This window comes from Anser anser, assembly GCF_964211835.1.
Source record: "Anser anser genome assembly, chromosome: 2".
In the NCBI taxonomy this organism is placed as follows: domain Eukaryota; kingdom Metazoa; phylum Chordata; class Aves; order Anseriformes; family Anatidae; genus Anser; species Anser anser.
Genome location: NC_139721.1, coordinates 47,688,543 through 47,715,190, shown reverse-complemented (window position 1 = coordinate 47,715,190; position 26,648 = coordinate 47,688,543). Strand labels below are relative to the sequence as shown.

At 37.7% G+C, this 26,648-nt stretch overlaps 1 protein-coding gene across 3 annotated transcripts in view; it reads right to left on the bottom strand.

Annotated features, from left to right (window-relative positions):
• The window catches only part of CDH2 (cadherin 2), a 118,731-nt gene that overhangs the window by 8,116 nt on the left and 83,967 nt on the right, over window positions 1-26,648 (bottom strand). For all 3 annotated transcript variants that reach the window (XM_083825267.1, XM_083825268.1, XM_083825269.1), the window contains 10 exons: window positions 26,027-26,171; window positions 24,810-24,982; window positions 19,799-19,936; window positions 19,228-19,413; window positions 16,732-16,988; window positions 15,122-15,264; window positions 13,646-13,879; window positions 13,107-13,340; window positions 11,244-11,383; window positions 528-692 (listed from right to left, as the gene is read on the bottom strand). In XM_083825267.1, coding sequence (XP_083681393.1) covers window positions 528-692; window positions 11,244-11,383; window positions 13,107-13,340; window positions 13,646-13,879; window positions 15,122-15,264; window positions 16,732-16,988; window positions 19,228-19,413; window positions 19,799-19,936; window positions 24,810-24,982; window positions 26,027-26,171 — 1,815 coding nt within the window. The remainder of the gene's footprint in view (window positions 1-527; window positions 693-11,243; window positions 11,384-13,106; window positions 13,341-13,645; window positions 13,880-15,121; window positions 15,265-16,731; window positions 16,989-19,227; window positions 19,414-19,798; window positions 19,937-24,809; window positions 24,983-26,026; window positions 26,172-26,648) is intronic.

The window sequence follows — 26,648 nt, the reverse complement described above, 5'->3', positions numbered from 1 at the left end:
ATTAAAAACACTTATATAACATTTAATTTAGCTGCCCTGCTCACTAATCGTATTTGATGGAATTCTTTTGGTCTTATTAAAGGTACAGAACTTCCACTGTTAATCTAGATTCAAAGGGTAACGTACAAGGAAAATGAGTATGAACTTCCTCCATTATTAAATTACTCTGAATTAATAAATGAATTTAGGCTAAACCATAATTTTGTTAGTCTATTTATTACTCAGAACCCACAGAATAATCCTGCTTGGAGATACTGTGGTTGCGGCTGATTATGTATTATGAATGTAATTAATACAAATATACAGAAGTTAATTGATGTATCTTCTCTTTCTATTTGAATGAGTTAATTAAATTTGCCCACACTTTAAAAGAACGTATTTACTTAAATCTAGCAAGACAATTTTAATTGTTTAAGTAAGTTTTAAAAAGTTATCATGTTCAAACATAACAGCTACTCATGCAGAGCACAATTAACAAAATATAAAAGCTTATCTTATCTTAGGAGTAAACTCCTTCTTTCCTTTACCTCATTAATGAAGTCCCCAATGTCCCCAGGATGAGGAGCAGCTGATCTGACCGGATACTGAGGTTCTGCATGGATTGGCCTTTCATCAAGACGTCTGATTCCAACAGGTTTGATGGCATCTGGTTCCACAGTGTCAGGCTGTTGGAGCTGGCTCAAGTCATAATCCTGCAAAATATGAAGCAAAGAGAGTACGTTAGGTGAATTTTAAACAATATCTGTCAGGGGAAACATGAAGGAAAAAAAGGAAAATATGAGGAATCACTTCACCACAAGTTCTATTTTCAGGATTGTAACACTGAGAGTAAGTCTAAACATTGTTATTTGCATACCAACAGGATGTTATTTGATTTATACTCCCTGAACCTACTGTTTTGATTCTATTCCATCAGATTTGTAGAGCTTCTCATAAATTTTCCATTGAGAAGCAAGGATTTGAGTAGTACTATTAAGAGACTAAACACTTTGCCTAGTAATGCTGATTTACTGCATAGAGCAAAGATGCCAAATCCAACTCTTATTTTTCTAAGCAAATAAATGCCAGACATTCTTATTCTGAGAAAGAGGCAAGCGCAGTGCTCTGAAGCATTTTTGTAATACATTCAAAGAATGAGTTTAAGACTCCTTGCTGATTTCATGTGGCTTCCATAATATGAAAGCCAAAGGGGGAAAAATGTCATAAGAAGTACAAAGCTCCTCAGATTTGGTCTTAACTCTAAGCATTTTCTAAAGATTACTTGTGGATCTGTTCATTAAGCACTTGATGCTGCAGTTTCGAACTCTGGCAGACTGATGAAGCTAGCATAGCAGTATGAATTTCAATAAGCAATATGTATGTATATAAAATTTTTAATTAGAATGTTTATGCATTTAAGATAGGTATGTCTGAATACTTTTTGCACAGTGTGATGCACTTCAGCATTGTAATTCACCTCACTGTTGTCATGTCTAGAAGGTAGTCATGATCAAAGATGCTTTTGCACAAGGCACCGGTAAAAATGCCGAACAAGGAACTGGGCTCAAAGGCTTAAACTAAAGCCATCTATGAGCTACCCAGTAGACTGGGGCTCATGCCAACTCAACTGTATGCCTGACACCTTGCCCCGCAAATAACCCAAGCAGTCGAGGGGCACTCTAAATAAGCTTTTCTATCTTCAGTTTCTATTTTTCAACAGTGATCTTATAGTAAAAGTTGTATTTGTAATCTCATTTTGCTGGAAACTGTGCAGAGAATTACATTTTCATTGGTTCCTAAGTAACTCCTAAGGAAGAAATCCAAGTACATGCTTCTGCTGTTGCATCATGGGATGGAGGTGCTTTTGAGAGTATTACCTACCATGACCCCCCAAAACCAGACTTTTCAACAGGAGGAGAGGTCTGTTGACAGCATTGAAGGTACCTTGTTGGGTGAACTTTAACAATTAAATGACTACACCTTCTAATTTGTTACTCAGGTCCTCAGCTGATTGCACACAAATATATAATCAAAAAGGTGGAACAGCTTCACTGAGATCTGAGAAAACAGCTTTATATATTTTAATTAAATTACAAATTCCTTGGGGCAGAAGTGCAACTTCAACCCTTCAGTTCGTCATGCACCAAACACAGTAAGTGATTTCCACAGAGCAGTATGGATTGGAGAAAAGTAAACAGGACTCCTTACCTTTTCCCTTTTTATTACGTAAAATAAATCAAAACAGTTTAGAAACATACTATCAGAAAATCCTATCGAACAGAGAAGAATGTACTTTTCAGAATTTATAAATATGTAACAAGTGCTTTTCATACCCTCCCTAAAGATAAAGGTGGAATACACGAATGGGGAGAATTGATTTTTTAACACTAGGCATTTTTATATGGATGAATTTAAACAGGTATGGTCAAAGAGAAATACATTAAAACCAGGAAAGCCTCTGGTCATTTCAGTTTTATAACTACAAAATGTTTTCTTTTTCACCCATTCCTGTATGCAAACAGCTCTATCTCTGATTAGTGGTCATACAGAAACTAAACAAATTTCTAAACAGTACTAAACATACAGTACTAAACAAGCCAGACACAGCCTTCCACATCTAAGGCCATTCTCCTGTGCATATGCAGTTTGAGACATCTCCAGGCTTTATAGCTACAAAGACAGCAAAGATTGCCATCCTCAAGGCAACAGTGGTGCAGAATGTCTCCTTATGTGGACTCCCACCTTGGATTTCCTTTCTAGGGTAATTTATGACACTACCTTCCAGACTTATATCAGAGGAAATTTATTCTGAAGGTCTATTAGTGTCTGGACAGGAAGAAAAGATCCATTGTGCTTATTACCAGAGACTCTCAGTTCTCTTGTATCATTAAAATCAATACCAACTGTACATCAGTCAGGTATGGCAAGTCATCCACCATCTCCCCAAACTGGCTTAATGCTGTACAAACACAGCATCGTGCAATGTCTCCAGCTGTTTCAACATTTTGTCTGAAGTCAACTCTACTCAATTACTGCAAAGAAAAAGAAAGAAATATGTTTCAAAAGAGCCAGGGTGTAAGCTATTTAGGACTGCTGAAATTCCATCTCTTTGCTCAATGTTGCATTCACTGCTAGATAAATAGGAAAACTTTTCCTGTATTTTCTAAAGCTCCTGAACAGACTTAAAGGTTTGTCTCAAGCAGAGTTTAACATAGTTAACTGCAGAAGTGACAGCTTAAAGGAAAACTGTGCCGTATCAGAGAGAAAACAAAACATGCTGGGTTAAGTTGGGACAGCTAGCCTGCAGCAATGGGTCATTATTTCTACTCTTATTTCAAGATCACAAGTCAACACCGTTTTGTCTTAGCTCCAGCCTTCTTCCATATAACCTGCTCATCATTTAAATCTGCTGAGGGACTGAGGAAGAAGACTAGGCCATCTGTTGGAAACATACCTGAGCAATGTCTGACAGCATTCAATTCATATCGCTGCCAACTTTTGTCAGATGCATTTATTTACTTGTTTGTGTTGTTTAGCCCTAACTTCATTAATTTTAGAATACCTTTCCCTTCTTTCAGTTTGAATTTGAGAAAATTCATTCAGAGGGTTTGAATTTTTTTCTTCAAACTTCTGGATAAGCTCGGATTGTTGATGGAAAGAAGCAGCTAATTATTAGAAGCAGCAGATTATCTCTACTGGAACATAGCTAAAACCTGGCCATCTCTGGCATCACTATTTTATTCTTGCTGAAATAAATCCCATCATCTGTATTGAAACAGAAAACCTTCTGGTTTTGATTTGGTTTTCGTTTCTAGAAAGGAACTGAAGTCAAGATGTGTTAAAAGGACATTCTATCAGAAGTTGCAACTTCTGATGAAATTTACTGACAAAATTATATGTATATAATATACATCAATCAATATCTATCTATATATCAATATAATTAATCAATCTCTCAAATCCCCCCCCCAAAGAAACAGCCCAATTATAAATACCGACCTTATTAGCTATTCACTTAGTTGAGACAGCTTTAAGCAGAGACTTATACCATTACTAGCTCTGATCTCCTATTCCTGAAATGTGAAATCCAAGGGAGACAGTACTAAACGTTAAAACCAACTAGCTAAGCCCTACAGATTAACTACCTTACCAGATGTGTAGACAGAAGGGTCCAAAACTCCCATAAGCTTTTCTTTAAAAACCTTTACACAGTAGCTCAAAGCATAGTCCAAGTATTTCAACTTGAACAGAAGAAATGTCCAGAGTAGAAGAAAATGCAATTGAAATGCAATTTTATATTCCCCAGTAATCACTGATTTACAAAGAAAAAGAAAATGCAGTCTTCAAAGTCTTTTCCCTTAAACAACTTCCTCTTGTGCAAGGCAGCTATTCATTTAACAACATTTGAATAATAATCCCTCATGCAGCAGTCATCAGCTATGGCAGTAGGAGAGAGAGACCTTAAAAGAAGTACCTCACTTCCTGACTGTTACCAGAGTCTACAATCTCTGGAAAGAGATGAGAGGAAAAAAAAAAAAAAAAAGAAAAAGAAGAAGAGATTATCCAGGAAATTGAATTAGTCATAAGTTTCTAGTTAACTTTTTTTTCCTCCCTCCTGGATTAGCTGTTTTGATTATGTTTAAATTTTAGAAGTTTATGGCGAAAGCTTAAAGTGTATTATGCTAACTAGACCTGCTCAATATGAATACTCACTGAAACTTAAAGCAGAATTCCAAACAACAGATTCAAACTTAATAAAACCATAAATTTTATGCATATATGGGATCGATCCCCCTCCCAATACATCAGATCTATCCCTGATGATTTCTTCCATGGGGATACAATTTAATTGTCACTAGTTCACTTACTTTGACTATGACAGCTGTAAGTGGCATTCACTGGACAAAAGCAGCTGTAGTGGTCTAACCACACATAAAAATGCTGCTTTACACATTATCAGAAGTTTTCATTTCACCCATCCATTTTACAGGATGATACGTTAGCATAAACCAGATTTTATTATTGTGTTAAGAGAACAGAGCAAACTATGACTTGAAGTACCAACAGGTGAAACACACATTCTGCTTTTCCTCTGTGTTGCAAAGACAGTTTCTGTCTACTCCAATACAGAAATAGGGTGGAAGGAGCAAGTGAGGAAATATTTTATATAGGTGAATGGTCTTTAAAGGCCTTTTAAAAACAAAGAAAAGGAATTGAAAACCAATCCTGCTACATGTAACCATCGTACTCCCAAACTCACCAAAGATGATCCTAAGGCAATATTGCCCGAGTTCTGCAAAATGCTCCAAACCCCCTAAATCTTACACCTGCTGAAATAATGGGACTTCCAGAAAGGCAAAGCACACAGGTCTGACTAGATGCAGACTGCAGGTGGGAGACTAGTTAAAATGCCTGCGATAACAGTTGCTCTTTATTTGCAATTCATTTTTGATTACTTTCTGCCATAGTGCTTTTCCTGTTTGTTTTTATTATAGATACATCTGGAGCATTACAAGTTAATCATTTTTAAGGTAACCAAGAAGCTTGCTTGTCTTTTTTAATAATAAAGAAGGTGGAAGTTAAACTTCAGCTGCAGATAAAACACAGTAACAGGCATAGGTTATAGGTAGGATAAAATAAAATACATAACAATTCTGTAATGGCATTATGGAAACATTACTTTTCCTATGATGAGATAAAGATTCACCGAGGAATGATAATAATTCCTCCACAGGAGCACTGCATGAGTCAGTCATTCAAAAAAAAATAAATTCAATGTCTTACTAAGCAAACACTATTCTCAAAATAACTTCCTCCTAATTATAATATTGCAGATGCCTAGGGATATCTTAACAACAGTTATTTCTTTCATTATCATAAAATATTTTCCAATCTTAATGTAATGCAAAATAAAGGTTAAGAAGTGAGAGTAAATGATCTGAACACTCAGGATGGTAAAAATAAAATACAGTCATACGGATTTGTAACGTTGATTGAGTAGTTCAGAAATACTGTCGTTTTTACAATAGGTTGTGGCAAGATCCAGCATACAAAACTAATTTAATCGTAAGATGCAAGCATCCAGAAAATTACAATAAGAAAAAGAAACTAACTACCACCACCACCAAAAATCCAAAAAAAATCCAATGGATTACTCAATTTGTTTTTATCAATGACTCACAAATGCTAGAACAAAACTATCCTTTTTACAAAGGAGCAATTCTTGTTCGAATTTAAATCCATTCACACATAAAAATAGTCCATTATGTTTTCATGCTATTATCATCTTTAAAATAAATACCACTATTTTATTTCTCTATATTAATGTGTAATAAAACGTGACAAAAAGCAAAATATTGACTAATGTCTGAACAGACTGTAAGGAAAGACAATTTAGGAAGGAGTAAGTGGAATTCTTAGTAAGAAAAATACTGTGAATGATAGTAAAATTACTAGTTTAGAAACTCTTGTACTGAAGTGGTGTGATGGTCTGATTAAAATACCCGTTCAGAACAGCCGATCTGCAACAGTTTCAAGGCATGCCACTTGTTCAGGCGACTTGCTCCAACAGGACCACTTGCATAACCAAGTACTACTAAAATTTAGGAAACACCACAGAAATGGGCTTTAAGGAGATGTGAGGAGCATGTTCTGTAATTTACTACAAAAGATGTAAAAAAAAACAGTTAAATGGAATAAAAATGTATGTCAGTTATCAGGCTGACATAAGCAGCAAGCATCCCCGGTCGAGCACCTGCTGCCTCCACGTAAATCACATAAATGGCCTGAGACGTGGTAAAATGAATTAGAGATGTTCATGGGTTGTGATCTGCTATACTCGTGAACTCTGCAGCAGACACGGGCTAAGTGCTTTAACACTCAGCCAGCATAAGGTTTTGGTATTTTGAACTGACAATAGTGTTACTAGTTGAGTGCACATCGTGTCAGGGGGAGAACATTAGTCGTTTGTCTCTCACACTTCCCGTTTGCTAACAACTACAAGCTCCAAATCATGTGGTCCATTAATAATCAAGACTGTCACTCCCAGCTTCTGAAGTTGTACTTAAAGTTGGTATATCCATTTAAGAATATAGCAAACTACAATGCCCTCACCTCACATTGCTGGGTTAAACATTCAGATGGAATTAAAAACATAAACCTTCTCCCCAAAACAATAGGGAAACCAGTCCCACTGACTGATGATTCAAATCCACTCACAGTCTAGCTCCTATAGTCAGGTAGCCAGATTGTTAGAACTGGAAAATATTAAACAAAATCCTGGGAAGAATCACAGACTTTCTGGAACATTTCTTCTCCCTCTCATTCCTCCCTGGTCTCTCCCCCCCACCTCTATTCAGCTGTTACAAAAGTGATCTTTCCTGGTACCAGGAAAAAATGTTCTTGTCTGGAACAGAATGTGTGCTGTACAGCTGTCAGAGACAGTTTTTCAATCCACATTTCCGAGAAACAGAATTTTAGGTGAAAGAAGTCCAGAAAACTTCTATTTTCGACACTGCTCTGCAGTGGCGCAGTGGGGAGTAGGCTACCATCAGTTCTGACCGACAGCTGTAGAGCTTTTCTGGCTTAGGGAATTAAAAGCATTTTTCTCAACTGTGGTGGAGATCGCACAACCCTGTATAGATCATTCCAGGCGCGAGGAAGACGACGAATCATTCCAGAACATCAATTTTCTTTACAACCATTCAACCTGTCAGTGAGAAAAGCAGGCTAAGAAGGCCTCAGATCAGATTAACACGAGACCTTCAAAGACAGAATAAGTGTCTCTTTTATGACAAACTTTGTATCGGAATTTCTTCAGAATTCTAGCTTAAGGGAAAATGATACAAAAACAAAACAACACACAAAAAACGCAAGCAGGAATTCCACTTTGCTGCTGACAGCAGCTACAACTCAGAGGAACAAGCTGGAATTTGTACCTAATCAAATTTGTTACTGGATACATTACTCTGATTGCATGGACAAAGTGTTTGAAAGGAACATGCTGAGCATGCTTTAGGAGTTTCTCAGTCTGTCATTACAGTTCAGAAACCCAACTGTATAACTTCTTAAAAAAACACAAGACAAACAAACAAACAAAAAAAAGCCACCAAACTCCTAAGTAACTAAAAGACCCTCCAAGAACAAAAACAGAAGTCTAAAAGTAATTTGGTTTATAATTCTGAGAGTCTGAAGTTTATCATTTGTCTTTGAGTCCTACCAAACTATCTTCCTGTCACCTAAACATGTGGCATTGAGAAGATGATGGTGAAAGCCACACTATGTGATGTATAACCATCTTCACATATTCATTCAGAAGAGTAGGTGAGTAAGGTCTAAATAATTTGCTCGTTATAAACAGAAACAGGAATTTTAACAGGTAAAGATTATGAAAATATCAGAACTTCTTAACATATCCTGTGCTTTCACTCACAAGAAGCTTTGAGCATACCCTTCTATTTTGCTGCATGAAAAGACCCTGTGCTCCTGAGTCACCCTAGGCGCTGCCTTCCACCAGAGCTGCTTGTTCAATCAGTGCTGATGGTTTTGGGGACAGTGCACCACAAAAAGTTAATATTGACAGAGCATTTTCCTCTGTCATTTGCTGATGCCTTGTGGATGCAAGGTTGACGTGAAGCATTTTTTCCTGATTTTAATAGAACAGTAGCCCTATGAGGCCTCATTCTGAAAATAGATTTTGATGGAAGTCTCTTTTTTGGGAACACTTAACTTTGACACTTTAACACGCATTTTAACTTTGACAAAAATGCAAAGGTCGTGATAGCCAATGCCTATTGTCTGCAGTGTTCTACACACCACCTTCCTTGTACACGATTTTGCTAAGCAAAAATGTGATTACTACTTGTAAGGAACTTGTTGATACACTCAGAAAACTTCATATACAATACACATAGTTCTTAAATCTCATATAAAATTATGTGCAAAACCAAATTAATCTAAATTTTACATGGCAAAATGTCAAACCAAAAAGAAGTGAAAGCATCTGCCTGAAAAGCAAGATAGAATATATTGCTAAAATCTACTGTAGATAGAAAATCAGGTGCCTGTGAAAAGTTTGTGCTCTCTATTCATCCAAAGGAATAAATTCCTAATTTTGGAGCTTTGAGAGATGCTTACCCCCATTTTGCCTTCACAATTAGCTAAAGCTAGCTACATAAGTGGTTATAAAACCTTGCTACATTTTGTGGGTACTCTTACTTTCTGTTCCTGTGACATCTGTTATGTTTGAGTGTATAAAGGTTTTTTAGATCCTCAGACACTAACAGTCTACTGCTCAATGGATCAGGAGAGCAACCAATGTACCTGAACTATGTGGCTGGTAGCTATGATAATTAATTTTCAAAAACAGCCTTAAAATTTACCTAAAGAAAGCAAGCAGGGTTTTTGTGGCTAAAATATTTTTTTTTTTATTAAGTCCTTAAACTTCCTCTTGTCTAGATACTTCATCAACTCACTGTGAGAGGAAATGCTTCTCATTTCCCATTTTTTACCACTTTATTGCTACTCCACCCACTGACAGTTCTTCCTGCATGCACTATGCTCATTCATAGCTGGCGAAAGGCTACATTTATGGATGGTTTACATCCTACTAATCTTTACTGCGTTCACGCAACGTTATCTCCTGCTGTGTTCCCTTGACTAATCCTCTCATGAAGACAGCACATTCACTGCACAGGAGCACAGTGCACAATGGATGGAGGAGAGACTTCAGCATTATTTCTAAACTATTAAGTATTTTTCCCTTCTCTGTGCTCTTGCTACAAGTCTTAAGATTTCTGATCTGCAGCACAACCTCCCCCAACACCCTTAAAGCATAACCTACAACTTCCTAATGAACAGCATAAGCTCTGAAAACTTTACTGACTCTGTCCTGAGGACCGTGTGGTCAATAATTAAAAACAAAACCACATGAAAATTTCTAAGCAGATACTCCAGGGGATCATGGGTAGACAAGAGCTGGAGATGTGAACTAGAAAATTAGTTCTCACAGGTCTGAGTTTTCTTGATTCTTTTTCAGCTTGTAACTCTTCTGTGCAGGAACATACACAAACTGGGTACAATTTTTGTACTCAAACCGTATGCAAACAACTGGAATACACGCAGTCTCACATGGTTGTCTTTAATTTGTTAACATAAATGATTTTCAAAAACTGCATAAGCTGAAGTTTCCTTTGCTAACTGCTTAGAAAGAAGGCTATGCAGAAAATCCAGGAAGTAGGAACAGTACCTGGGGAAATGCAGGAAGCCTGGAAGTTGTAAGGAGAACACCAATTTCAGACAAACAAACAAAGGAGAAAAGGGAAGCTATACATGTATGTACCAGTGAAGGGAGACACTTTTCAGATAACTGAAGCGCTGGACGGATGTGACTCAGGATATGTGGAAGAATTATACTTAATTTTTCAAGACTTTTTACTGGAAAATTTCTTAGGCTGTATTATATGCATTGTTCCCTTTGTAATTGTTACACTTACTTCTACCACTAATAACATGCATAAATCTACTATTTGTCATGCTCATAAAGCACTTAATAAACCTCCTCTGAAGGAAAGAAACCACACTGCCTGGAAATTCACTAACTCAGAGAGAGAGGGGAAAAAAATTTTTCTTAGCATACACACATCACTCCTAGTTCTCCAACATATCAACAGTGGTTCAACCAGAGGTGATGTGAGAGTAAATACATATGGCACCTGCCTGGAAAGGTATTTGAACAGACACAGATGTGCAGTGACAGCTACTTGAAACATAAATACTTTCCAAGCTGAAATCGGCCAATCTGTCAATAGCCAACATTACCGTACATACAGAAAGGCATTCACCTAGCACTAAAGAAAGGTCGTATATGGAATAGACTATATTAGACACTCTGCACTAGTGATTCTGTACAAAAGGATCCCTGGCAAAGAATGAAGGTTTACACACTGCAATCAGAGGAGATCTTAATTTTCATTTAAATATAACTGCCTTAGTTGGAATATGGCCAGAATACCATGACTGTTTTAAAGCGTGTAAGTGGGCAATACACTAGTTTTACAGTATTACCCAAAAGACAGGCAATTCCTACCTCTGGAACTCCAAAAACAACATGAGAAAAATGTTTTATTTCATGTCTTTAAAATACTACTCTTGTCTTTGGTGTTTAATGCACGAATTAGCTACTTACTACAATAAGTCAATGGAAACAAAATGAAGTGCAGAGTGAAGTATGAACCTATATGTAAAAAGCATTCATCATTCCTCACCTGATCTTCTTCTCCACCACCTTCTTCGTCATATTTCAGAATGTTGTCCCTCACATCATCTTCTGGATCAATCAAGAGCTGCTTGGCCTGACGTTCCTTATCACGGCGCTTCATCCATACCACGAACATTAAAACTAAAACTACGTGGCAAAAAGGGAAGACAAAAACACATTGTGATTCTGAAGCACAGCCATGGAAAATTGTGCAAATTTAAACCACGCTACTACTACTGTTTTTGACTGTTCTCAATGACACACTTCAGTAATCCAGGATGGATTTTTATTTTTAAATTTTAAAGAATGAAGCTTAAGGAAGAGATGTTTAAACTTAGGCTACTGTAAGCAACTTGATTTCGAAATCAGTCAATCACATATTCCTTCCCTAAGTCAAAAATCTATTCCACATCTGCAAAACAAACTTGTCATAAAACGAAGTAAAAAAAAACAAGCTTCATAAACCACTGGATTCAGAAAGAATCTCTCCAGTAGTAACAAAACTTTTAAAAGATTATACTACTTTTATTTTTTTCCTCTATGTCCAAAGAATATATGGCACTTCACACAGCTTAAGTACTTCTGATGTTTGAGTATCACTAAGCTTAGACCGTTTGGGCATATGAACCAGCAGCCCACCAGAATGGACCATAACTGTTGCCTAATTTTTTATTTAAGCTTAGAAGAAGCAATAAGAATCATAGTCGAGGAAAATACAGTGGCATTTAGAACTACACATTTTTAATCATTTATTCTCAATATATTTTCAGTTAGACTGTTTACACACCAAAGCTGTTAAAGAAAACAGAATGAGAAACAAAATACATTTGAGTAAACAAATCTCTAAATACAGTAGGTATGTTTCCAATTACAACCACCTTCATGGAAAGAAATTTAATTTCATCTAGAATGTAAATATATGAAGAGTATCTTAAAAGGTAAGAAGAACATCCTAAAAGATTTGGTAGTTTCAATAAGGCTCTGTTAAACCAATACAAGGCACTCTTAAAATGTTAGGTATCAGGAAAATCATTGTACTGTGCTCGTGTACAGAGCTGGGCTTTGCCAGACCCAAAGAATACCCTAACTCCCCCCCTCCAACCCTGTCGTTTTGTATGTTCCGGACTACTTCACAGTGTACTCTTAACAGGTTAATTCCTGACCTAAGTCAGAAATCAGTTAACCGTAATGTGTAGGAGAGCTGGCATCTAATTGACTACACTGGACAGATACTTAGTCGTGATGTTTAGTCACTTCCCTTATTGAATGCACTCAACACAAAAATAAAATACTAGCACAGCTTTGTGTAGTACTTAAACAAACACACAGATCTCTCTGTTCCTGCATGGCTGCTTGCTTGTTGGGCCTTACATGATGGGCTGTGATGCATTACTTTCCAAATTCATAAAATAGCCTACTTAAATTAATCTGACACATAATAGTAATAACACCAGTGCATTCCTGAGAGGCTGTGTAACCCGCTGCGAGTGGTATCAAATCACAGAATACCAACAGTACCAAAGACTAGATGTCTGAGGGCTGATTACATCATCATCCTGGTCACTCACTGATGTAACATAACATGTACCCTTGGGCACAGATGGAAAACTTCTTTCATAAGCCCAGTGTGGGGATTGTGCTCTTGACTGCCAAGTACGCATGCAAGTGCTAGTTATGATACGTCTTGCAGACTCCTAATTCATCAGAAAGTTTTCATAGTTGTCCAAGACATTAACCTAAGTAGTAACAATTCTTATATTTGAGTCTTTAATCCCTTTTTGGTCTTTGTCAAGGTATATAGGACTAAAACATAAAATGACACTATGGTATAAGAATACGAGAGTCAGTATTAAAGGATCCATCTACTTACTGAGCAAGATGATGATACAAAGCAGAATTGCAATGATGGCACCAGTGCCCAGTCCTGCACCAACAATCCGGTCAACGTCAGTACAGTCCCCATTGATGTCGCATTGGCAAACTTTCACTTTCAGCACAGAAGTGCTAGATGCATGTGGATTTCCAGAATCTGTAATTACTATGGGCACATCATAGATACCAGCCTCCAGAAACCTGATCCTTAAAGAGAGCTGGGCATGATCACCTGTGGGTGAAATAAGGCACTAGGTTTACATAAAACAGAAATGGCATAAAATGTCTCATCTTTGAGCTTTGCGTCAACATATCACATAGCCCACTGACTACAAGACACTCAGGACAACAGACCTCCTTACTACTGTGGACTTCTTTTCTTTCCTAAAATTTCTTGTTCTTGAGGAACTTGTACTAAGGTGCTTTCCTATTCATGTTTACCAGATTAATGTATGTTGTGAAATACACCAAAGTAAAACACAGAAAACAACATGCAATTTCCTTTAACGTGATTATAATTTCTGTAATGTTAATTACCACTAATTCGAACAATGGTCCAATTCCTCTTAATACTAGGAGGTGTATCAGGCAGCTCAAAGGCAAATGGGCCTGCATTTGGATCAATGTCAGGGTCTACAGCAGTGATGTTAATAGCATTAGGCTGCAGCGTTTCACACGTTGTGGCTTCTTTTGGGTTCACTTGGGGAGCATTATCATTGATGTCCAGCAAATATATCTGAAGTGTGCCAGTTCCACTCATCGGAGGAATTCCTTAGGAGGGAAAAAAAAAAAAAAAAAAGGTACAGAGCCTGTTTCCGTTGTAAAGTTACTTAAATGAGCTCATACCAACCAGCTCAATTACCACATACACACGTTCACTGCAGTTTTGGAATTTTGTTTTTACCAAGCCAATCTAACACTGTCACTGTTCCTACAAACAGACAAATTCTCATGTAATCTGCCCTCTGAAACCTGCCCTACTCAACAAAATTCAACTCACAACTGCAGATCCACATATCAGGGAGACTCCATCAATATACTTGATCAGACAGCTAGTTCCTTTTCCAGAGAAGGTCTACATGAAATGCCTCAGAGGAAAAGGTGCAGAATTTGGATTGTTTATTTCTCCCTTGCAGAAATTCTTTCATAACTTGTAAGACTTACTATCAACTTTCACCACAAGCATGCTACTTAAATTCTTTCTAATACTTTCAGCATGCAGATTTCATATTTCTAGACATTCCTGTTATCTATATTGAATGTGTGATGCTTCCTTAAACCTTGCTAAAGTCACACATTTATGAGAACATGTGGCGCTGAATTTCTCAGTATAATTAGCAATGGTTTTCATTCCTCCCTCTGTCCCCATATAATCTCCTTCCAGTTCCATTTAATTTTATTCTCCAGAACAGGGCCAAAAGGATAGAAATAGCTGACCTAGCTTTCTTACACTGTAATAGTTTGTATAATTTTACCATTTGTCTTCTCTCCAAGGTAAACAGCCTTAGTGTTTCAGCTTTCGCTTCTAATGTGAAAAAGTTGCTGAACACACCTGCCCATCTTTCTGATATTGGCTATAAACAGCACAGCATTCTAGCCTATCTTAAAAGACTAATTTCTGAGCAGAAAACTTCATTAAAGTGCCAACGAAAAGACACTTTTCCCTCTGCACTTCTCTAGTCAGAATACGGAAAAATATAATCCATGCCACCTCTTCAACATGCTACTCCCCATAAAGTCATCAACCACTCCTGCTGTGCATTTGCTCAGCCTAACAGAGTCTTGCGCAGACTTATTTTTCAGTTTTACGTAAGCTTGAGTAATGTAACAAAAACTGTCCTCCAAACTCACTGACTTATTTTTCAGCTACTTCCTGAGTGGCTGGGAAATATACAAATTCTGTTACTTTCATGGGCTTCTGACTCCATATCTAATTATATCTTGTTTTCTTCCCCAGTAAAATAGAATGCCATTCAACCGCATTTCAAAGAAATATACAATGCTGATACATACCATTATCAGAGGCAAGAAAAGTTGCATTATACATATTGTTTTGCACGTATATTGACTCTCTGTCCAAAACAGCTGTAGTTGTTATCTGTCCATTAATGGGGTCAATTTTCAGCCAATTTGCAGGATCTGAAAGTTTTGAGTACCTGTGTATTTGAACACAAGATGTGTCATTTATCTGCCAACATAAATATTGACAACAAAGACCACAGACATTCTAATTTGTATTCTGAACACACTTTTGTAATTTGGAGTCAATACTTTACAAATTTCCATTTATTAAGCTTTGTTGTTAAAATTCTTGAAAATGCATATTCAAGAATCTAAACATAAGACTGTTTTTAAGTGCCCTGCCATGCAAATTATCATGTAACTCGAGTAAACCATACAATTACCATAAACTAAATAACATCCATATTCAGACTCAATTAAAATATTTAACTCAGGATCCCTCTTGCTTGTTCTATACCTACAGAGCTGTTGATACTAACTTCTGTGTTATCAGAGCACTGAAAGCAGGAAAGATGCAGAGAAGTAAGAACGTATAAAGAGTACTTAACAGCACTAACTCATATTCTCACACTTTCAGTATCACTCAAACTTAATTTTCTACAGAGGCACAGATTTTATTGGATGTTTCTCATCTTCATTTGAAAGAAGAGTGTCTTTCAAAATCATCCTTCTATCTGGCAAATTTGTCCTTTGACATTAATCAAGTGAAAGCTATCTTAGCTCATTAAAAATGTATATATCCTTAGAGTCTTCATGCTATCATGTCTACGCAGTGCTTATGTCCAGAAATGAGCAAAATATAGCCTACAGCTAACCAACATTAAGTGAAAATAAAATTCTAACACCCTTAGAACCTTCCTTTCTGTGGAATGAAAGTGAGAAAGAAGTTCTGGAGTTTTATCTACACGACCTAATAAACTGGATAAGCTAGGAATGTGAGTCCTGACCCAAGGCTAGTCACTGTGCCTCAGCCTTGCAGCCAGTGACCGTGTTTAAATGAGGTATGCAAAAGCATGCTTAAGACTTCCATGATTTTGTTTTATACTCTTCACTTTTCTAATTTAGATTATCTTTAGACATTAGGCAAATTGTGAACAAATTACAATGTCAGCTATCAGTACGAGAGTTCACAGATGGACATCAACAGTACTGTGTATTGCTGGAAAATAAAAAATTAAAAAAAAAAAAGTCCTTAAGATTTGGTCCTCAGTTGGACATGTTTTTGCTACAGCACCAGAATTATTGGTTAATTTAAATTGCAAATGCCCTTAGTTCACACAAGCCTGTGTCTGCTCTAACTGAACTCGCTATGCTACCATGTATTGCTTAACACAGGTACGTGACTTCATTCTACCTTGATCAAGTAACACTTTACATTAGAAGATAATCCCATTTACAGACCTATGAATGCTGTTCCGGTCACTTTTTCTCTACAGCCAAAATTTGCTTTGGAGAGTGTTGCAAAAGATCTACAGGAGGTATTGGTATAGCTGTGTGCTGTGGTAAATAGTCATTTCACACAGTCTCTTTGTTCCCCACCCACTCTACAACAAGGATATTGCATCTGAACTGCTAAGTAACCATAAAATGTTTATATAGACCTTAGAGAGGTTTGCTGCATGTAACGATCTGGGTCCTGAGCCGTGAAAGTTGTCAACATGCTACCAGCAAGCAGCCCTTCTTCTTGACGTACAAGCTTGGGGTTTGGAACAAAATATGGACTCTCATTCACATCGATGACCGTAATGGACACAGTTGCTGTTGACTGAGGAGGATGCTGAATCCCCTTAGCCAAAGGCACTTGATTTTCCGCAGCTACAGTAAGTACAAACATTCTGTTGGTCTCGAAGTCAATAGGCTGTGAAAAGTAAAGAGTGGGAAGTCTTAACATTTGCTCACAATAGTGATGGCCACAGAAAAACGTTTTTACTTTAATGCACATTTTCAAACATTACTTCTACTGCTTTTCTGAAAAACATGCAAAGAGCTGAAAGAGAATACAATCAACATAATACCTCAACATGTGACTCGGTTGGGGTTTTGCTTATTATAATCATCAGTTGTACTATTACAACTGATAGAAACCTTGGTATTCTTGAATTTAATTTGCTCAGGTACAGCCATTAGTTACAGCAGTGGAAATGGTTTCATCAGACAATTACGTTCGAACTCCCAACTTTGTGCCAGGTACTCATCTGAGCAGATACACCTTCTGAGAAGCTCCCCAAAAAGAGAAAGGCTGGGAGAGACCTGCCTTTCTGTGTTATGAGAATGAAGGTTTCCTAAACAAGATCATGACTAGCCACCTAGATCAGGGATTCCCATGCCCTTGTATTTTAATAGAAAGACTCTCTGTAACCCCAGCTAACTCCATTGCTGGTATCTCTACAGCTCCCATTTTCACAGTCCAGACACCCTTCAGTCTGGGGATGTCCTCAGTAAGGCAGAAGTCCAACTTAAGGAGGAGCAGGAACAGTTTGAGACTTGAGTTCCTTTGTCATGCTACACATGGCTGAGGCATTTCTCAAGAACTGATTCTCATCAGTGCTATGCACTGAATTGCTCAGACTGATTCTAGACTTGAAGGAGCCCTGTACCTTACAGGGGCAATTGGCATATAACAGTGTGAAGTCAGTGACATGACACAACCCAATCTTCATTACAGGTTGACAGATCAACTCACTGCACCTCAAGCAACTCTCTTTGTGTCTTTCTGCTTAAAGTAGTGCTGCTGGCCAGACTGCAGAACTGCAATTCACCACCTCAAGCAGATTTTCCCATGCTATTTAAAAGGCTCTGATTTCATATGGTGCATCTGACCCCCTTCTGAAAAGACCCATCATTCCCTCGCATTTGTAGGAAAAAGTTCCTTTTCCAAATGAGGCTCCCACATGCTGCTATTCTGTTGTTAAACCAGGTCAGACGTGGCAAAGCACTGAGATACTCTGGCAATAGAGGGGATTCAAATTTATTTTTAACAAACTCTCAGTGCACAAAGCTATGTCAAACACATTAGAACCTTGGAAGCTTAGGCTTACTTCTCTTTATGTTACTAGTTTAATCTGAGCATTTTTAAGATTTACTTTTCCAGGGGCTTCTAGTTTTACACTATTCCTAGATCTGAGAAAGATGCTCATGTGCCTAATTACAAAGCACAGACACTCATGTAATTCTTGCTGGAAGACTATAATATAACAATTGGTACCCCTGGGGAAGTGCAGTTATAGAACAGAAGACAGTTCTTCGTAGTGTGAATTATCACTCTAGCTGTACAAAAATTCTATCTTTTTCTCACCTAGATACTGACATGATTAAAAAAAAAAAACAGGAAAAGAATGAATAAAAAGTGACTGTTTTAATTTCCAAATGGGAACACTGGCATCTCACACTTGATTTCATAAGTGGATGGACCAAAAGCAGAACAGGCCAGCTCAGAGAAGAGACACTTATCAGACAGCCATGAGGAAAGGTGGCTACTGCTTGGCAGGTTTAATTATAGAACAGCACTGTTATTATCACTTAAATAAGTCATCCCTCAACACAGAGCTGTGTTGGCTACAGAGGGAGCATAGACAGGTTATTCCATAAAAGATATTTAAAAGAGGTTTTAAAAATAGCCAGTCTTTAAAAGCCTCTTGCAAGTAGCCTCCCACCTATCACTTCTCCCTCTCTGATTGTGCCTTGACTTTTTAATTTGTATCTGTTCCTTAACAGGAACATGTTGACATAATACCAGCAGACAACAAGCATGACTACTAATGGAGGCCAAGAGGTAGGAAGCTGTTCCTTTAGACTAGCAATGAATGCTAAGCAGATGCTTTTTCACAGACTAGTTCCTATCTTTTGGCAAATAAAGCTTCAAAATCTGTCATTTTCAACAACCTAACCTGCTTTTTAAAACTGATCACTTAGAATACTACTGATAGCATAAGCAAGGAAATACTCCAGGAGATGAATGGCGTACTTCCACAAGACAGACAGTGCCCATTCATTTTACTTTCAAGACTTGTGCTGGCCTCAGGAGGTCACATTTATTTTCAGTGTTCTCCCACTTATTTGATCTCTGCTTAACTCACTGAATTGCAGGCATCTCTTACCTTCACAACAGTTACCAACCCATCATTGCTATTTGGATCAGTCAGGATAGTAAATCGACCTGTCGGGTCTCCTCCGGTCATTCGGTACATTGCATTCCACGCAGGTGTGTGCGGCTGATCTTTATCTGTTACCGTTAGGTTAGCTACTATAACATCCACTCTGTTTTCCGGTACTTCGCCGTAGAACTGCAAAAAGAACAAAGCCCTTCACCATGCCGGCAAAAGCGGGCAAGAGGCACACCATACTGAACAGGCTTGCACCCACCTTGCTTAATGCTAGGGAGCGCATCTCCTGTCACCAGAGCTCTGACAGCTTATCTAATGAAGTTTTACCTGAGGCCACCCAGAAAACTTATGCTTTGACTCCCCAGTCAACTTGGTTTGATTCCCCAGTCAGCTTGGCCTAAGCAGAATACCCTATCTGACAGGTATATTCTACACATATATAAGTTCTACCTGCCAGTAAGCTATTTAGTAAGTGATAAATATTTACCATCTGTGAATATAATGAGAAAATTGGGGAATGGGTATAAATATGCACATCCTCCAGTTAGTCCTACCCCATACTTACAGTCATAGCAGTGAACTCTGGAGGATTGTCATTGACATCTGTCACAGTGATGACAGCAGTTGCTGTGTTTGAAAGACCATATGTTGGGTTTCCTTCCATGTCCGTAGCTTGAATTATTAATGTATATTGTTGTACTTTCTAAAACACAAAATGACATCAACATAAGTTTTAGACAAAACTGACATTACTTGTAGGACAGCAGGTGTTTCTGAAATTTCACTTTGCTAAGCAGTGAGCTTATCATACTGTTTATCCCAGTTAGCATCACTTGAAATGACAGGAGCAAAGTTTGTACCACGGAAATACAGCACCTAACTCTGTTGAACACCACTGCTCAACGTTTTTCAAATACCACTGAGATGAGGGCAGACTGCCTTCCGCCTACTTTCAAAATCAAAAATACTTTATACAGTTAAAGCCGTTATCACAGGTCTAGCAACGCTTTTCCAATGTGGGAAAAAAACAGAGCAGTTTATACTAGAACAGGGTAAGTCCTCAAAAGCATTTGAGAGGACTGAGCCAAGGTATGTTTGTTGGCCAAGCCACCACAACTGCCAAGGCTTTGTTTCAGCCAGGCCTAAGTATACAACTGCAGTTGCAACGCCTCGGGATCGCTATGGAAACCAACGGTGTCAGGGCTAACAGAGACCAGTAGGGAGGAAAGGGGAGGGAGCAACCCAACGGACTATGTCCATAAAGGTTAAACACTCCGGAGAAGATGGCTGCCACCTCCTCCTCCCCGCCTGAGGCCTTACTACTGGCCCTGCGGGCCGGGGAGCCCTGCTCTCCCAGCAGGGCTGGATGCTGGCCAGCGCACGCTGGAGCACAGGCCGCCTTTCTGTGAAAAAGAAGTGCCTCGCTGAGAGCTGGCCTCAGACTGGCTGGCTTTGTAACACGGAGCTGACGCAGCTGTAGCTAAAAGTAAGAATTAAAAAAAAATAAAAATCAGAAACTCTGTAGTTGCTCAGAAGTTGCTTATAACTCTTCAACAGTTTCTACGGTGAAATGCAAATGTTATGTATACTTTATTGTTTCTCATAAAGAGCAATGTGTTATCATCCTAAATTCAGTTCTTTCCAAAAGAAACCTCACAAATGTAAATTGCTATTATTTTAAAATACCACTTTCATGAATGGTTTACTAACACAGGCAGAAACTTTTTAGCAAAACAGAAATAGATAAGCATAGTTTTTCATTCTCTGACAATTTCCCCCATAATTTGAAGACTGGGCTATCCGACAGATTATTTTTCATAGAAATAGTTTACAAAATAGGACTATGGATACTGATACCAAAAATAAGCAAGGACAATGCCATTAATAATGTCTGACTTTCTTTCAAATTTTGGCCAGACACTGCTACAGATATGAGAGATGCAAGGGGTATGCATGCTTCCAAGCAGCAAATATGAGCCATTGAATAAAAAGAAGTTTTTGAAACAAGTTGAAACAAGTATAAATCTTTATCTGCCATTGAAGATAATTTATGCACGTCTTCTTTCACAATGGAAACCCTACAACACACTCCAAATGTATATTACCATATATGAATCCCACAGTTCTTTAAAAAAAAGCAACACTAATATTATTTACAGAGAAATATAATATAAACATTTAATACTGCACTCATGTACACAAATACTGCTTTGGAAAATATACTGCAAAGTGGCCTTTAAAAGCCTTAAGTAAACATTCTAAAGGTTTCCTTCATGACAACAACATGAAAAGCAGTCAGGAGGGAATAGAAGAAATACTTCTACTGCTTCCACCCAGGAAAAAAAAATACTTATTGTGAAGCAATAACATCTACAGCAGTATTGAAGCAGATCTTGCAGCCAGATGACTCTGTGTTATTGAAACAGCAGGTGCTTCTGATTCATCTGGGTCTTAGCACATTGATCCCAAACAGCAAATTTCATTAAGGAAACTCCATTATTATTACACGGAGACTCAACTTTCACACAATCTTCTTATTTAATTCCAATAGAAGAAGCGCATGGGAAATTCTCACCAAAATGCCCCCAAAGCCAGCACTTATATGTATTTTTGCCCTTTTTTTGTTATTTGTTTTTTTCCCTTCCAGCACTCACATACAGAAGATCAACTGCTGGGGATGGTATTTCAGGAAAATCAACTAGCCCAGAACTTTTACAAACATAGGGAAATTAGGGGAAGTTGCTCTCCTCTTTTTACTGAGGGCTGAGAAGCAGCCAGAAGTAAGCCGTTGAGCATGTGTCAGCAGCCTGCACAGAGACTTTGCAGCAACACATCCAAAGACGAACTGGCAGCTTCAAGAAAGAACACAGACCTCATCAGGTCAAATCTTTCCACTTCAACAAAGACCAAATAAAAATAGCACTTCACTGAATTAACCTCACGTGAGACAGGAATGCCTGTGTGTAAATTTAAGTACCGTGCCTGACTTCTGCACCTCCAGCAGTAAGGCAGATGTTTTAATGCTGAAGTGGATTCCTCCACAGATGTTTTAACACTGTGGATCCTTCCACAGCAATATTGGAAGAAATGAGACCAGCTGGAACTCGTGAAAGAGCAACATCTGTGAGAGCAAATGAAAGATTTCTGCCTTTAGCTCAGTCCTTTACCCAAGCAACTCTCCTCCTGTGCACGTTCATATGGACAATGCATTGCATGTGTAAACTTAAAAATACTTAGCAGACTATTAGAAGTTAATATCCTTTAACTTTTGGTTAGCCTTGAAGAGGTCAGGCAGTTACTCCAGAAGATCTTTGTAGGTCCCTTCCAACTGAACTATTCTATTCTATTAGAAATGCTATCAGAGGAACCACTTTTTTTTTTTTTTTAATAGAATCATAGAACATCTTGGGATGGAAGGGACGTTAAAGAACACTTGGGCCCAACCCCCCTTGCCATGGGCAGGGATGCCACCCTCTAGATCAGGTTGCCCAGGGCCTCATCCAACCTGGTCTTGAACACCTCCAGGGATGGGGGCATCCACGACCTCTTCTGGACAAATAAATTTTTTGAGTGTCTACAACACTTATGCTCGCATAAATAACATGTCACAGAATTTTAAATTGTGTCTAGTATTTAGTGAGCCTACTTAGAGCACAAAGGGGATCAAGACTTAGAGAACAGGAAAAATTTTGGTAGCCCAGTGGAGGTTCATGGACACCACCATGGACACAACCTCTGCAGTGAAGCCTGAGTGCAACATGGCATTCCCCAGAGCAATGTCAGAAGACCCGCTTGATTCAGAACTGGCTGTCTAGTCTCCTTGTTGTTGTAATTAAACTCACTTTCACAAAACTCAGGAAATGAAGGAAGCAAAGCAATGGTTTGGGAAGGAAATAATTTTATCTTATATTAGTCTAATTTGATATTTGAATGCTTTAATATTAATCATTAATATTCAACACATGCAAGAAATGTTTATAAATACTCATTTGGGTATCAGTTCAGTGATCCATTGGGAAGACTGATGGCAAACGACAACTCTTCTGCAACTGTTAACATGAGGGTCTAAGCTGCAAAGACGGCTGGTTTCTTTTGAGTTAAATCACTCCAGTACAGCCAGTCACTAAGTAATAAAACCCAGAGTTATCACTATGTCCTTCTGAAAGTTCACCTGTCAAAGATGACCAGAGGATTTTAAAAGCAAGGGCAAAGCCACCCATCATTCTTTTAACTTAATAGTGCAATACTGTAAAGTTCATGGTTTTCCTTCCCTCAAAACCTTCCTTTTCAAAAACATCTTTAACAGAATCAATGTTAATAAAAATTTAAAAATTAACTGCAATATCTAACAGTCTGTTTAGCTTTTCAAATATTCTGATTGGCACTTTCATACTGCAAAGTGCAGCAGAATATTAATAGCCAACCCAGAACATCCTTTTGTTCTCCATTTTAACTAAGTATAAGCAAACAGCTGAAAGCTAAACTGAAAATTCAGTTTAAAAAAAACCCCTCAAATCCTTTAGATTTAATAAGCTAAAATGAGGTTAGTAAAACACAAGTGGAAGCAAGATGTGTTGAATTAAGATTTGTTTGGATTTTATAGTTTGTTTATAAAATAACGCTTATCTCTTGTGAAGTTTAAAGTGGTTCAAAAACACAGTTAGCCCATGTGTCAAATCTGCAGTTGGGAGGGAAATATTTTTACTCCCACCTCACAGATGGGTGAACCACAGCAGAGGATTTGGCACCCTCCCTCTCCAGTGAAGAGCTGCCTGGACAGAATGGGACTTGCCCAAGATGTGGCAGGGAATTACTGACAGTCAGATTTTTTTTCCTTAAGGTTTTGAACGTGTATCCAGGCCTTGAGACAAGCCCTCTTCTATATCATTTCAAAAACAGACTGTTTTATTTCTTAGAGACATGCACATTTCAAATTTTAAAATCAGTGATGTTTTTCCTGGTTTATTTTCATCAGCAAAGTTCTGATCAGGGAATTACTGCACATTTATCAATACAGCAACCAGAAGATTTAAAATAATTACCACCTCTCTGTGAAGAGCTAGCAAGAGAAGAGAAGGAGGACACGAGCTCCTCTCCTGGAGCTTCCAAGATAAATGAAACACATACAATTCCATTTTCCATCTACTCTTTGCCTACAGAGCTCAGTAAAGAGGACAGGGCTGGAGCTGAGGAACACCTTCCATTTCAGCACCCAAGCTGAGCACCTGAAGCCTTATCTGCACTGCCCTGCTTTAGTGCACACCCATTGCTCAAAAGCAATCAGGCTTTTGAGATTTTTGAGATGAGATTCTTTCCCAAACTCAATGGGCTTGAGAGTGACTACACATACAAAGTATCTGGGTCTAATTTTCATCTGCATGCTAATTTTAATTTTAGTGTTTTGTGTTTGTTTGTTTTTTTTAAATGCTCTGGGCCTAGAATAATAACTGGTGTCAAATGGGTGATGAAACGGAGAAAGTTCGAAGTGGAGGGCAATATTTGCAAATTACAGGCAAAAATTGTGCATCTACACACACTCAACACAACCTAGCCTATGGGATTAAGATCTGCCATACCTCTCTGTCAAGCCCAGCTGCTACGGTGATAATGTCACCAGTCTCATTGTTGATTGTAAACATGTTGGGAGAAGGACTGCTTGGGGCCTGTGACAAGATCCTGTATCTCAGCATCCCATTCTGTGCATTGGGATCGTCGGCATCGATGGCAGTAACAGTCATCACGTAGGTTCCTAGCAGCAGGATAAATAATTGATTTTATATAAACAGTTTACTCAGATTACACAAGATCACTTACAAGCAATGGTCAAAGTATATATTTCTTTTGGTAAACTCTGTACATTCCTTCTCTTACTTAAAACAAACTGATTAAACCCAAGACTCACCAACAGAGTAATTAAAATACATAAGAGGAGATAAAAATACTTTTTGTTTATAAAATATGAGGTTTGTTTATAACTGAAGAAGCTCCATAAACAGTGAAATCCTACAGTTCTGCCATAAATAATATTTCTGTAACAACACAGCTTCTCAATGTTTAGATAAAAATATTATTAATTGGGCCAAAGGAAATATACTTAATTTTCAGAATTGGTGCACATACTGATAGTGGTTGAAAATCAATGTAAATAATACTTTTTCAAAGGTCTTTGAGATGCATGTTCTTTCCATTTCAAATGCCAAGTCAACACTCTGAAGTGAGAAAATATATTTCTTGTGCTAACCTTTCTAATAATTTCATTTGCACTACTGACAAATTAAGGAAGTAGTTTCAGCCATAGTGCAAACTTAAATATGAGCTGATTAGAATTTTAATGAGATGTGAACAACATTTAGGATTTTCTTGAGAATTCAAATGAAAGTGTTTGATTTCAAATCCCAGTATTTCCAAGTCTCTGAAATTCAGAACTAGCGCTGAATCTGTTGGTACGCTGGAAGTCTCTTAAACCCTCCACTATCAACTAAATTAATGTCAACTGCTATTATGAACCTAACTGGAAGAACTGCAACATTATAAATAGGGCTTTCAAAAACAGAAGCCTGAAAGTAATGTTCTTAAATCCTTCTGTTCATATATACTTTCCTTCTTTGAAATTAATCCTAACATGCTACAAAGTGAATTAAAAATAAGGTGAAATAGTGAGACAGTATATGAGATTTTGCTCATCGCATTTATGACACCTTTGAAAGCATTACAGTCTGAAGATGCATTTTGAAGATGATGAAGGGGGTAACTGCATATCTTTTTCCCCCAGTTTAGAAAGCCCCCATCTTACCTGGCTTTGACCCTTCAGGGACTGTCCCATTCCAAACCTGGTGCAAGAACTCAGGTCTATTGTCATTCATATCAATGACGTTAATGACAATGTCAATAGGATTTTCCACTTGGTTTCCATTTACATCCACTGCATGCGCTCTCAGCTGCAAAAATTATCAGAAAAATGTTAGAATTTGCACAACATACAGGCATAAACATAAACCACTAACAGTAGCATTAAATTGCAGGCCAGACATTTTTAGCTCAATGTACTTTATCTGTCACTGCTCCCCCATATTGAGCAACCTGAAAACTTGTATGATAATGAAACTGCTGTTCAGGCAACTAAACTATTTTAAGTTACAGACTTTCATCTTTGATTTGCTGAAAATAATTTTGAATCATATAATTTTGATTAATACCAATGCCTACTGTCAAATATAATTCTGTTTTTAATAATCACTGTTAGAATAACACTCTCTAGAAACATGCATATTTAAATTAAGGAGATGAAAACTTTAAAAGATAAATGTCATTAGCAGTCCAAATGGAATGGACACTGGGATCATTTTCAAAAATTCTTATCTGATATTATATATTTGTGTTAACTGGAACACCAAAGTAAAGCTTGTGATAAATCA